General features: G+C 44.3%; 1 protein-coding gene across 1 annotated transcript in view; it reads right to left on the bottom strand.

Moving 5' to 3' along the window:
• Positions 1-14,113, bottom strand: part of lrrc75a (leucine rich repeat containing 75A) — a 43,686-nt gene extending 29,573 nt beyond the window's left edge. Inside the window, exons 1-2 of the mRNA XM_080459474.1 lie at positions 13,199-14,113; positions 2,772-2,900 (exon numbers count right to left, since the gene is read on the bottom strand). Of these exons, the coding sequence (XP_080315600.1) occupies positions 2,772-2,900; positions 13,199-13,450 (381 nt within the window). The 5' untranslated portion in view covers positions 13,451-14,113. The remainder of the gene's footprint in view (positions 1-2,771; positions 2,901-13,198) is intronic.
• Positions 14,114-14,727: the final 614 nt, after the last annotated feature.

Raw genomic sequence — 14,727 nt, 5'->3', positions numbered from 1 at the left:
TTTCAGACCGGAAAAACCTGCGACTGGCGTGAAATTCATTTTCACCCACGACCGAGAACGCCACATCCTTACTTTTTCTTCCAATTTCCTCCAGGAAGGGAGAAACGGTGGCAAATGAGGAACGTACACATGGTTGAAGAGGTGGATGATAAAACTGAAACCGTCTATTTATTGTTACTGCAACACCAATGTGTTTGTTTCCCGTTCAGAATTCTCTTCAAGCAACCGACTTCCTTTAATGGTGTGATTAACGTTTTCATTAAAAACCCTCATTATGTTCACTGAGAGGTCCACTGGTTTCACCAACTAAATGTCTTTTGTTTAAGGGAAATGTCTCAATTCAGTGTTTGTTTCCAGCTGTTGCTGAAGGGAGTGGTGAACAAAGAGCAGCAGAGTGGGCAGGAAAACGCTGCAGGCACCTTTTACACATACAAACCAGACAGAAAATGTACCAACACCCTGCCATGTTGTCCCCCCGTTGACACAAATACCTGTACTGTGCTTCACGTTCACCCGCATCCAGTTTCTCATATTATACACCACTCACTTACTGAGCTGCGGATTTGCAATCTTCATCCACATTTCTTAATAGAATAGAGAACTAAATGATATAAATACATTTTAAAAAGCACATTTTTTTTATGATGGAGGCAGAAATACCCAACCTGCTTATTGGCTTGTTTGTATCAACGGTTTATTAAAAGTCAGTCTGGCTGTGGTTTGATTAGTAGAGAATCTTTCGATTGATCTCATATTTACCGTAGAATTGATCAATAGCAGCCCGGCTATCTATGGGACTAAGGACTCACCTTGGACCAACCGTACTCCATTTACACCAGAGTCTGCTTCAGTATTGACAGAAGCAGCTTTTTTCAAGGTCTCGCTACTCTGCGTTTCATATATATTGCATGTTGGGGATGGAATATTCCACATTTATGCCTCATTAGAGGCTCTCCTTTCACTTTTACATACCAATCAGATCAATAAACGTAGACTAAAACGCTTGATCAAAACAATATAATCAACATTTTCTTGTATTATACGTGCTTCACGATTTCCTCAGCACCCTCTCTCTCTTAGTGGAGTTTTTAGAGCGATCGGTCATGAATGAAAATGCATCATTCCTCCTCATGCTGTGACTTTATTAATCAAGCAGATTAGAAAAGTGCAATGTGACGTTCATTCAGTCACTTTCAATGAATTCGCTTTGTGCCGACTGACACACTGCGCGCGTTCGGAAGGGATAATGTTCACTGATTTCTTTTCTTTCGTTTTTTTTTTTAACAACACGCTAACACACTGTAACAGGGTGTACTGCAAAACGACTGCACCCACAGAAGTACTGAGGAAAAGAAACACCACAGTGTGTTGGATTCAATCATTTCTACGATGCATGGCGATAAGGACGCGAACAATTCTGCATCAATGCAGCGATAAAACATAATTGATTAAAATGTAGTTTGTTCGTTTTTTTCGGCAGTGGAACAATAAACTTCTCAAGTTAAAAAAAAAAAAGCCAGTACTACATAATGTTAAGCCTCAGCAACGTCGCTCACTATTAAGTATTATATTAAAATCTTGGATCCCTCAAAGCCGTTTTCACTCATACTATACTTACTATAGTTGTTTAAACACGTTGAACTCAACCAGAAAACATCTCCTGTCTGTCCAAACATCAAACCCCCTGCCCGCACCCCATCGCACACTTACAAGGAAATATTCAGGGTTCTGGAGTAACATCAGCGAGGACGGAAGTCTTGAAATGATCAAAATGTGCCACGTTTGTTGCCTGTTTTGTTGAACTCGCTGCCACAAGGAGAAACACTTGAGACATGCAAGTGTTAAAAGAAATACTCAGCCCCGCAGAGCAGGAAATGGAGATATATATATATATATATATATATATATATATACTGTATATATATATGTGTGTGTGTGTGTGTGTGTGTGTGTGTGTGTATATAAATAGAATTTTGTCTTCAACGCGTTTAACTTTACGCTCCATTTTTTTTCATTTCCACTCTGATTTCTTATGATACTTTTCCCACAACATGCCGTGCAGGGAAAATATCCAATTTTTCTCTCTCACCCGGGTTGTTGTTTTGTACAAAATCCAGTTTTCACAGGAAATGAGAGCGAATTAAGGAAGCGAGACGGTGTTTCATGAGGTCTGAGGAGGTCACGGGGAAAATACACCAGACCCACAGATTAGGTGAATTATCTTAATCATGTCTGAAGTGTTTTTTGCTTCATCTGTGGAGGGCGGAAGAGATGTGATCTGGAGGCACTGGGAGGGAGAGGCTACATGTGATGAACATACATTTGCCTGAAACCTTTTGACAACAGCACAATGCATCAGGGCTTTTAATTCCTATCTTCATCTCCATCACGCCTCTTTCCTTGCATTATTCATCCTGTCGGTTTTCCTCTCTCTTTCAATGACACACTGGACTACATGAATGAACAAACACAAGAAGGCCTCCACCCCCCCCCCCCCCCCCCCCCCCCCCCCCCGTCCTCAAGGACACACGCTGCCACACAACCACTTGGAGCGCTTCCGTAACCTAATAGTGTCGGACAGAATGAGTCAGGAGATCATCTGATAGTGGCCATGCAGTAAATCACATTGGTTTTACGAGCGCACGTTAGCAGGCCGAGGCCTGTTCACTGTCATCCCCCAGATCCTCCACACATTCTTCACAATCACACCGTTGTTTTTTTTTTATTCTATTTTACCGTGTATCTGTATGTGTGTGTATGGTGTGCCTCACCGTCTTCGGGCAGTGGACGTATCGAGCCAGGCTGATGATCAGGTCGTGTGTGATGGGATCGACCAGGTTCCTGAAGCTGGCGTAGCGGTACAGCACGTCGTCCAGCGAGGTGGACTCCATGCCCAGGTCCTGCACACACACACACACACACACACACATTGGATGAACCCATCAGACCCTGGCTTGTGCAGTGGTGCAGTCTATTTATGCAGCATGGAGAGAACACAACATGCTTCAAGTTGATATTACAAGGATGGAAAGAAAAACATGCAGCATATAAATCGCTTCTTTTTTTTTCCCTGATAAAAGCAAACCGTTCAGTCATGAGAATCTCTGGCTTGTTAAGTGCAGGACGCTCTGTGAAAGGCTTTTTACATCTTCCATGCTGTGATGACAACCAGCTGATCCCCCCCTCCCCCTCCCAGTCCCCCTACCACCCCACCTCCACCAGCTCCTTTCCCCCCCCGTCAGCTTTACATTAAACCCTGTTGCGCTGCTTAAATTAAAATTTGGCACATCTCAAGCCGCATCAAAGTCGGCGAAGCGTGAACCTGTCGGCGGAGCGTCACGCCTGAGCGGCCGTCCTGTGCTATCTTTAAAGAAAAAAAAAAGTCAGAGTGAATGACAGCTCCGCGTGGCGGGCCACAGGAGAGGATCGAGGCGGGGCCTATACCACAAAGCTGCAGCAGCCGACAGGAACGTCAATAACACAGCAAAGTGGTGGCGGCGCATTTAAAGGCAACAACGTTTTAGATCCAGTGAGAGAAATGAGAATATAAACAGAAATATAACTTCACATAACAGTTATACATTCCCTCATATTTAAAACGCATCTGTCAAACACGCGACTATCAAATTACAACGACGACGTTTTGATCGTATTTGGACAAAAGCATTCAACAGACAACTGTCCTTCATATGTGGAGTTTGCATGTTCCTCCTGTGCCTCTGTGGTGGTTTTCCAAACTGAACTCTTTGCTCTACTATCTGCTATACTGCATCCGTCTCAGGATTACTGAGGTGTAACCTTGGAGATGTGGTTGGTGCAGTCGGGTCACAGCAGAAACACTCAGGTTTGACTTTCATCCGTTTTGTGCCGAGTCTGCATGTTTTTCCCGGTGTGGGTTCTCTGTGAACGAGCCTTTACACCGCTGATATCGGGCCAGTTCCTTTTGGGACATCACTTGGAAATTTGTTGCACGTTTGAAGCATTCCTTCGAAAAACTTTCCCCAAAGTTCCGAGGCTTTTGGTCACACTGAGGTTGTACTGTGTTCATGAACAAGGTCATAGTGACATTTGCATCTACGATCTGATGCAACTAACTTTAATAAGCCTTTAATATAACTCTGGTTTATAGCCTTACCTGAGCAGAGGCATCATCGGGACAAACACGAGTTAAATTAACCTCTGATCCCCAAGATTGAGTAGCTTATCACTCAGTTCACATCAATGTTTTTAACATATATGAAGGCTTGTTTAACAAATTACACTCACAAATATGGAGCACACATGACTCGGACCTTTGATTACTAATCTCCGGTCAAATCATCAGTTCAACACTGTCCATAGATGTTGCACATTGTTGCTATGGCGACAGTGGGACAATTGTTTGACACAGAACAGAAAAATAAAATCTCACGTTTCCAAGATGTCTGTAGACATGTTGTGTCATGAGTCGATATGAAAGAACAACATTATCCCCCCCATCCCCCCCCCCGCAGCAATGTCGTGAATTTTTAAGGCTGTCCATCTGTGCCTCCATGCATTTGTCCCATTTTTGACAGGATGGCGTCTCAGTGAGTTCAGTGGAAAGCGGTGAACTGAATCGCCTCACATGTTGGAACATCCCACTGTCACTTGATTGGATATTGGTGATCAGAGGTCATCGTGATCCCATGAGTGTTCCGTTTTTAAAGTCGGCGTCAGAGCGTGAACAAGACTCCCGCTGCCACAGCTCTACACGGTTTCCTTCTTTTTCAGTACCTCACAAGGTTTTTCCGTCTGTCTTTGGACTCCGTCCACATCAGTTGATCACGTTTGGCTTCACTGGTTGTTGATGAATTTCTAACATGCAGGTCGTTTGATGTTTAAACCCACATCAGATACCGTCACGATTAAAGAGCCACCATCCAAGAAAGCGGCTGCAGTTTCAAATAACAAGAAAAAACCTGCAGGTTAAAGTTGCACACTGGTTGGAAGGTTTGTTCTTTTTAAAAAATTAAATAAATAAGAAGAAAAGGTGGAAATCATCTCAGCCTTCAGTGAAGATGTTGAGGTGCGAGACGTTTCCTCAGCTGGCGCATCGTAACTTTTACATAGGGACTTCATTAAAATATATTTTCTGTGTTCTAACTCTTCTTATGTCTGATTCATAAACGATACTGTGTTCTGCATTTGCGTTTCATCTCAATTCATAATGATCACCTGGAAAACCGAAAACACAATCTTTTTGCGTGTAATCAAGACTCTAAACACTGTACGCTCGGAGACAACTCAGTTTACTGGCTTTGCTTAACCAACTGGGCTCCTGCAGTAAATGCTGGGAACGCTTTCCAGTAGAATCTGTATATCAAACTGCGAAATACATTTAGGTGCGTATTTAAGTGCATGCTTATAGTGTCTGCTGACACACCGGTTGGGTTTCTCTGGCAGACCGTTTATGGCCAGCTGAGCGGCAACAGGACTGACAGGCCAGAACGAGAGCTGCTCCGTCTCCTACAGAAAGCGATGACTCACCGATGTTTCCATGCTGTCTATTGTTCCGCGTGGGCGGGGCGGCGAATAACCGCAGCGGCATTGACAGAAAGGCAAGTATTAATCAGCAGCTGTGTTTTCACATTGGAGCTGCGCAGGAGACGTGGGAAACCTGCGATCCGTTCATCAACAGGTGGATGTTTCAGTGAACCCGGGCTGAACGCATTGTTTCAAGCTGAAATCACTGTGAAATGACACACACACACACTCTCTCTCACACACACTCTCTCACACACACACACACAGAGGTAGCTTTGACATCAGTGTCAGTGTAAAAGAAAATAATTGGACAGCAGGGATTTTTTTCCCCAGTCTTTGTGGATTATGAATATAAAATACTGAAAAACAATGAGTTTCAGCCTCTACGGTGAGTTAATTTGAAGCAGCACCAGTGGATTAGTAATTGGTTTATGCATAAAGTCAAGCTGCTCTGGTCTGCTGTGGTTTGATTATCCATCTAGATTTGACTTCAGAAGCCTTTCGCGGCTAATTATAGAAGGATTTGATTGAAATGTCAGAGTGGATAGATTTGTGATGGACTGGTCACACGTTACCTGCTTGTCCCTTTGTCTGACATTCATGTCAATGGATTTTTTTTTTACCGAATATAAAACACGATAAATACAAAATAATTAGTCTCGAAACCAAACAGGCAGAAGCAGAAAGCTGATCTGTGTCCAACTTATTGTTAGATATAACCCACAACAAAGATTAACCATTTTTTCCCAGACTATACGTCTCTTTTGTTAGTAACTTGGCTGGTCATGTGACCTATTAGATGTTAACTATACAAGCCCTTCCATTGATGATTTCAGTGTCTTAGTGTTTTGAATTCTGTTTTATTTTGAAGCAGGTTTTCTCCAGGAGCTCCAGTTTCCTCCCATCGACCCCCAAAATGCACATTGAATTCATTTGGATATGCTGAATTGGTCATTAGCGTTCGTCGTCCCTTCTTCCTTTCAAGTGAATCAATTAAATAAAAGCATGAATTAAAATGAACCAAGCCTGCGTGTTTGTGGAAAATCTGTATGACCCAAGTGTTGTTGAATTCTCACCGTTCACTGATGGACACTGACAACGTAACGCTGTGATTCATTATGCAGTTATGAGTTTTCAAATCAATTCAAAATCTATCTTTAGAGTAAAGCTCTTGAGGAGATAACGTAAATTTAAAATACAGAAGAATTCAGGGGGAATTTCACTGGATCTCAATTCACTCAAACCCAATTTGAAAGATGAGAATAATAAAAAAAGATTATAACCCTTCTACCTTGTTCACAAGCTGTAATTGCTGTTTCCTTTTACTGTTTCAATCCCTTTACATAGAGATTATCATCAGGTTCAAATAAGCAAACATGGCAATTGGAAACAAACGCCTGACAACAGGACTCAAACATAAATCTGACATAAGATACGCAATGACATGACAAAACAGAATAAATACATAAACACAAAACCAACAAAGACAGAAACATGACAATCAAAACACAACAATACAACACAACAAAAATATAGAACACAAACATGAAAATAACAAAAATAAAACAACAAAAAGTAAAAAAAATGAATCAAAACAAATCTGAAATGGACACAAAGTAGAAACTAAACATATAAACCAAAATCACTATAAAAAATAAGATTTACATCATTAAACAACAGCCAGTATAGAAAATAGTCTAAAATACAAAAAAAACTAACTTCTCTGCTTCTCTTGTCATGAAGATGATAAATTGACGGACGTTGTGCAGGTGAAGGAGGAAGAAAGTAGGACTAAATGGGACAAGGAAAGAAAAGTAGATCCGTGAACTTCGCGCCAGAAACTTCACGTCGTTCACCCACTAATGGGGAAGCTGGGATTAGAGACTGGGATTAGGGATTATGAGACGAGTTAGTTTTACCTAAACAATAGTAAACCAAGAAGCACACACACAAACACCCGCACACCAATTCGGGCACCGAGGAAAACCCAGTGGGCTCTTCCCTCATTAGAAAATGCCAACCCACACTAATTAGAGCCGGTCAACATCTAAGCCGAGGTCTGAACCCGGACACTTTCCGGTAAAGACGAAGCCAGACATGCTAAAGACATCAGCTCAAGTACAGGAGCTTGATTAATGAAAGGAAATGCCATGAGGGGGAAGAAAGACCCGTCTACGGAGCAGGAATCGACCTTTATTAAAGCTCACATGGTCAACAGACCGTCTCTACACGCACCTCTGGAATTTCTGGTTTCCAATTGGATTTTGTACTGAAGCAGAACATTTAACAGTTTGGGTGAGAATAATTCACAAGTGTATGAGTATAAACAGTCAATTCAACGTTATGTTGCAGCCTCACTAACACTCACTGTAGTCAGGTAGAGCGATATCATTGTGGTGTTAAAGAAAATAGGATCTCTGAACAACTAAATTTGAAGTTATCCAATAATACTCTTAACTTAACGTCAGCTTGATGCTTTTTTTTTTCTTTGTTCAAAGTTTAATGGCACAGCTGAATGTTAAAAGCTCATGTTAAAATGCTCAGATTTAATTGCACCCTCGCAGGAAGGGAAGTGGCTCGTCTTTCCAGCTCTTTGTTGGTGGTTCACCTCCTTTGTGCTGAATTATCCCTGTGAGACAGTCACCGTGCGAATCGCCGCTTTGATGCTGCTGACGCAGTCAAAATTCACTGTGAAGTCCATCTACCACTGCTGCATCGCAACTTTTCTTGATCTGATGATTTTCTCTCAACGGCGCCACCAATGCAGAAAACTACCCTTTTTTTTTAACGGATTTTGGACTTGCAGAATTCTAGGAAATAAAAAATCTACTGACGCTTTACAGACTGTATGATTTTAGCAGTCTGCTAAAACTTGGGTATGACAACGTGTTTTGTTGCGGAGACTATAGACACATGCTGCATCTTGCATCTACACACAAGGATAATCACGTACGTCATCACAAACAAATAATGCTGACCAAATATCCAGCGTTTCTTCTTGTGGAACACAGAATATATGTGGATGGAAAAAGATAAGAAAACTAGGGGACACAGATTCAACATTAGACTGAAATCTGTAAAGACAGCATGATTGTCTTTGTATGAGCCATCGTCTTCACCACGCTGTCCATGAGTACAGCGATGATGACTGTTACCTTCAGCTGGAATCGCAGTTTGTTGCCACAATCTGAGTGTTGCTACACGACCGCACCACTCCTCAGGAACATTTGTTGAGTTTGGAGTGTGATCGGATCGATTTTCGTCACTCAGGGAGACGCCGATACTTCTCAGCAACAGCTCCGACCCCGGCACTACTTCAGGTTTACGACACAACAGGAAGTCATTACTCAACAGAACCCTCGAGGACACCGCAGGATGAGTTAAAAAATAAAACCTCGCTGGCAGCTCGTTGGAAACGGTGGAGTTTTTGGCGTTGCAGTGGGGGGGGGGGGGGGGGGGGGGTGTTGATGAGACGTTCGCTTTGGTTTTGAGTTAATTGACGGATGGTGATTAAAAAGGCTCCCTGCCCATTAGCTGTTAACAGAGCTCCTGCTTGATTAATCAATGTCTATTTAATCCGAGCTCTCCAGTGGTTTCCGGGCAACGTGGACGACAACCTGGTAACCGACAATGACGACGGCGAGCGTCTCCTCTCTCCTTCATGAAGGATGCCTCCCTCCTCACTATGTGTTCTCCTCTCTTTTTTTCTCGTCTCTGTACTCACTCCTCTTCCACATCGACTCTCTGCCCTCCTTACCTGCCGTAATTATCTTTACCCAGTTCGTTGCTGTTCTGTAACACACTGTTCCAGCAGAACACGACCCTCCCGGAATATGACGCTGAATCTCATCTGCCTGTGTCTTCATGACCCAACATGAATTATCGTCATTATCAAAGTGATTGGAATATGAAGCACCGTGTTGATATTTAATTTCTCTCATTTTCTCGCTCCCGGAGATCTGTGTCCGTAACATTCAGCTGGAGAAGTAATAAAAGATGCACCCGTCGAACTTCAACATCTGAATGTATCTCGAAGTCAGTCTGCTTGGAGGGCATCCAGCTGGGCAGCGTCTTCTTCGCCATCATCTTCAGCTCTGCTAGTGGCATCACAAGCAAAATCGTTCAGAAGTCGGGTGAAAGCGGGTGAAAGCGACTCGGATGAAAGCGAGGTTTTCCCGTTAAGTCGTGTAGCAGAAGCAAAGACTGCCAGCTTCCAAACATGAAAGACAGAAGCTCTGACGTCCATAAAGAAGTTTGTAAACTGCATAAATGACTTGCTCACTAAAACCAAAGGGCTGATGGAGGCTTTATAGTTCACCACAGATCTCCCAGCAGCTGCATGTGGTACCTAATGGAGGTCCAGTGGAGAGTGAATGGGAGCAGTGGGATGATTAATATGTTAAAAAGAAGTTTGCTGATCAGAAGAGGGACTTGAAACAGACGGTAAGCTGCTCCCTTCCAACCAACTTAGAAAGCTCACTCTGCCCATTGGGAAATATCCAACAACAAATGGCCTTCATGGCTCGATTAACTGGGATTTTGGTTTTGGTGGAGAAGTTTGGCCTCCACAGAGCAAAGTTTTGAAAAGGATTTCCATTTCCACAAAAACAGCAGAAACGCTGAAAACGACACAGTTGACAGGTCACGAGCTGAGGCTGATGGTTCTTGTACTGAAACCACACACACACACATGCATGCAGGTCCCAGGAGAACATGGACACTCGTGACACTCCGGAGGAAACACTGATGTCATCGTCCATAGACTGGTGCCAAAGAACTATTGACTACGGACCAGGACGTGGTGCAGTACCACCAGTGTCTGCAGCCCTTCAAATGAACGGAATCATGACATTAGTTTTCCGATTTTTAAATACCTCCGACTGTTATTCTAAGGATCATCACGAGACCGTAGGAAGTAAACCAACAAATATCGTCAGTGTCTTCTCTGCTGCTCGCAGACGGCTGATTGTTTTCTCAGAGCTTAGACACCGATAGTCCCTATCGAATACAATTAGGAAGAAAATAAACAGATGTTTGTTTGGATATCTTAAGCTGCAAAATCATTGTAACCACATTTCAAAGACAAAATAAAAACTGAGTCGTTCTCGACTTGTTGCAGAAAAACAAAACAGGTGAGCGTGATTCTCCTCCTCTGGGGGTATCACAGCTTAACCGAAGTACAGACGAGCACGGCGAAGTATTGATAATGTGCATGTAAAGGTGGCCTTTGTCTTAAAGTTTGTTTCGCTATGGAGTGGAGGATTAACAATGCAAACGGCAATGACCAGTAAACAAAACAGGAGCCGATGGAAATCTGCAAGGCCCAAACAATACACCGTGAAAAGCTGCAAGCATGAAGCTCCAGAGGCCGTTTCCTGTGGCTGAGTCATCAGGGGGTAAACAGCATATGGATTGTCTGCTGCTGTAAGAATGAAGGATTAGAAACCCGTTTCTCCATTCATCCTTCCGATCATCATTTTAAAACATATACTCAAGTAGATTTCTCATGATTTGATTTGCGGTTTATTGTCAACAAGCTTTGTGTTTTGTTTAGTTTTTTTCTGGCCCCACCAGATTCTTGCAGCCTGTTGTTGTTAAGGCTTTTCCCATTAGCAACAGCAGCAGCCAGCCGAGCGCCGCACGCGACTCCCAAACACAGAGTGAGGCTATAAATCATCGCCGTGTCCTCAGTGCAGCAGTGCAGCTGAGCCCGGCTGAACACAACAGGTCCTCCCTGGATGTTCTAAACATACAGGCCAGGAGGAGGCTGGTTAATCAGGCGTGTGAGCCGTCGATCGCTGAATCAGTTGAAGCAGTGTGACTCAGTCTGATCCCAGACTTCACCCAAGTATTGACAACAGACCGCAGCATGTAGAGCTAGCACTTGGTAAAAAAAGAAACCAGCTCGGCAAATCTGGTTGCAGCAACCGTTTTTAGATTCTTCACTGATTCCCAAAATTACTTCTCTGCATTTAATCCGTCGCCTTCAAAGGAAACCTTAAGTACACATATTAAGAGGGTGGAGCAGGAATCTGATGGGGGTCAAGGGTCTCGAACCTACAAACAAAAGATTTTCCTCAAGATTTGTTAATCTGAGCAAAGTTCGTCAGAGGAAACTTTATGGACCCGACATAAGAAGTTGTCCTTCGCTGGCTTACTGGACGTTTTCTAAAAGAGACACTGCTACTTCCTGCTGACGTGGCGACATTAGGAGGAACGCCACCCGGTGGCCTGTTCGCAGCCCTGTTCAGGCCTGTGGAACTGCAAGGAGATCAACTTTTCAATGAAAGTTACAGCCGCTTCTGATTCATTCACTGGGGAATCGCGCTTGTGTGTCAATAAGAGTAACGGACTAACAGAGGTCAGTGGTGCAGCACTGAACAGTGACCTTCCTGCCGGTGAAGCGGCGTCAAAGACATTCTGCGGTTGTGAATTTGTAAAAAGAAACACGTTCAAGGCTGCAGGTGGAGGACACGGTTTGTAAAACTCTGCACCGACGACAACAACAACAAACGGGTTGACAATCAATGGAAGCGAGCGTATTTCTACAGGACGTGTACACAACACTCGAAGTCAATAGTACTTCTGTACGTGATCAATAACAATTGTTCCTCTCATATATATACGTTTAACGGCATGTCTCCAACTAAGAGTACATTTACTAACATTGAGTACACCATCATCTGCATAAAGTGAAACACTGAGTGGACCGATACCGTGAAGTAAGGTGGTTGTATCGTTCTCCGCACAGCACCGCCTAGTGGGCTGACGAACAAACTACAGCGTTTCCGGTATTCCAATGCAATCCTTCTCAAAATGTTCCCGTCTGAACGTGCAACTTTTTTAGAATTGAGAAAAAATGTTGAGTTTGAGTTTGACGCCGCTGCCATGAAGCTAAAAGTGGGCCGGCAGTATCGTCCATCCTCTCGTCCCAAACATCTGTCACTGTGGACGAACGTCTGGAGAATCATGAGGGACTGTTATTGGTGGATCTACTTCCTCCAACATCGTCAAGGATCCGACTTCTCCAACTTTTCTTTTCACAGCGATCCCTCGTTTTGCCCCACCATCTACGACCTGAGATTTTCCCAAACCTCCCGTGAAGCCGCTCACTCTCACCCAGGCTCGTTAGGTCTGCGTCACATTCTAGTTTCTTTCCCTTTGACATTTACTTTCCAATCCAAATGACCATCTTCTCTCATTTCTGGCACACATCCAAGAGCTATTCATAGGAAACTGAATTGTTTTTAAAAAAAATAAAATACGGAGTGTGATCGTAGTGCCATGATGCGTCCGTCAGAAAAGTTGTGTTTTCCCTGTTTACACGGATACAGAGACCAATGGAAAGGTTGAACTCTGGGAAGCCACGTTCAAATAGTGCCGTCGCCAGTGACTCTCAACACCGTCTTCATGTAAACAAACACCCAAAACCCAACTGACATTCACAGTTTTCACTTCAAAATGTCGTTTAAACAGGGAGGAAACCGTTGTGCTCGAGGGCCATCGATTCATCGGTTTGATTCGCAATAAATACAAAGTTTTAATCGTGAGTTTGCGGGTCGTGAACACGTGGAGACATGTTGAGTTTGCGGGTCGTGAACACATGGAGACATGTTGAGTTTGCGGGTCGTGAACACATGGAGACATGTTGGTATGGTGATGACGATGAGTTTGCGATACGACGAACCGTTACCTGTCGGAGGGTCTTCAGCATCTCCGTGGCCTCGTCCTGCTTTCCCTGCTTGGCCATCAGCATCATCTCCTGGATCATGCCGATGCGGCGCTGGTAGGGTGGCGGCGGCGTCCCGCCCCGACTCAGCCGGTCGCCCGACTTCAGCATGAGGGAGGCCAGGATGTCCCCCCGCTCCTTGGTGGGGGTCCGCTTCCAGCTGTGCTGAGGACTGGCCCCACCTGGCTCCTGGCCTTTGTTCTGCTTGGCTCCCATGGCGCCGCCGGGGCCAGGGCTGGAGCTGCCCCACTGAGCCCTCCTGCAGAGGCAGGTGTGATTAAATGCCCCTGATAAGAATCAGCAGCTGATGGCATCCCAGGGAAGCCTCGTGACCACACAGTCCCACTCAGCACTGAAGGTTCGCGGCTGAAGACTCGGTGTGCTTTGGGTAACTCGTCATTCCCAGAGAGAGAGAGGCTCAGGTCGGGAACAGGTCGGGGGATGCAGCCCGCAGCATGTCAGGATGCAGGAGCTCCTCCGTGGCCCGCAGCAGCCTCCTATCCCGCACACAACTTCCCTCCGTCCCGCCACTCCCCCGCCGCGTCCTCCTCGGTCCTCCTGCGGCGGCTGTCCTCTAAAACACGCAGCTCCGCGCAGCAGCAGAGGAGGAGGTCCGGAGGAGGTGCTGCATGAAGCAGGGCATGGCACTGTTTACGTCTCCGGCGGTAACCTGCGGCTAACGGCCGCGATCCTACCGGGGAGAGGGCTCCATCCTGCCCGGAGCGGAGGCTGCGAGGCGGCAAAGCTGCGAGGCTGCGGGGCGCGGCGTCGGTCCGCAGAGACTGCGGGGCGGAGGAGAGAGGAAGGCGGACTGAGGAGTCCTCCGGACCGGGACTGGAAGATGCTTCCCACCCACCCTGCGTTCAGCGGAGACACGGGAGCGCGCCGCGCGTGCACCCGAGCATTGGTCCTCGCTCTGTCCACGGAGCGCGAGCACGCGCACCGACAACTTTGTATTATTATTATTATTATTATTATTATTAGTATTAGTATTAGTATTAGTATTATTATTATTATTATTATTATTATTATTATTATTATTATTATTATTATTATTATTATTATTATTATTATTAAGCACCGAACGACACATTTCCAAAGTAAAATACTTTAATGAAAATTATGATAAGTGAATTAGTCACACTCAAATATGTGGATTGTTTTAATTCATAAATATTCTGCCTCACTTATTCTTAATGATTCTGCAAATGGGGCAAATTTGATTCTCGTGTAAAGTTAGATTTTAATTATTAACTTTAATCTGTACTGGATTTACTGACATTCGGTTAACGCTCAGGTTTCATGCAATCGAATCACAGATTTAGCAAATTTCCTTAGAATAATGTGTTGTTTGTGATGCTCAGAGGCAACGCTATTTCTTAATTCATACAATCTGGTACGTTTCATTTTTTGCATTACATTTTTTTCTTTTTCTCTGTTCTCACATATGATAATGGCTTTACGTGTACATGTGTGCATTCATGTGTATGTAC

Source organism: Lipophrys pholis, assembly GCF_963383615.2.
Source record: "Lipophrys pholis genome assembly, chromosome: 3".
NCBI lineage: Eukaryota > Metazoa > Chordata > Actinopteri > Blenniiformes > Blenniidae > Lipophrys > Lipophrys pholis.
This window is presented reverse-complemented; position numbering and strand designations above follow the sequence as displayed.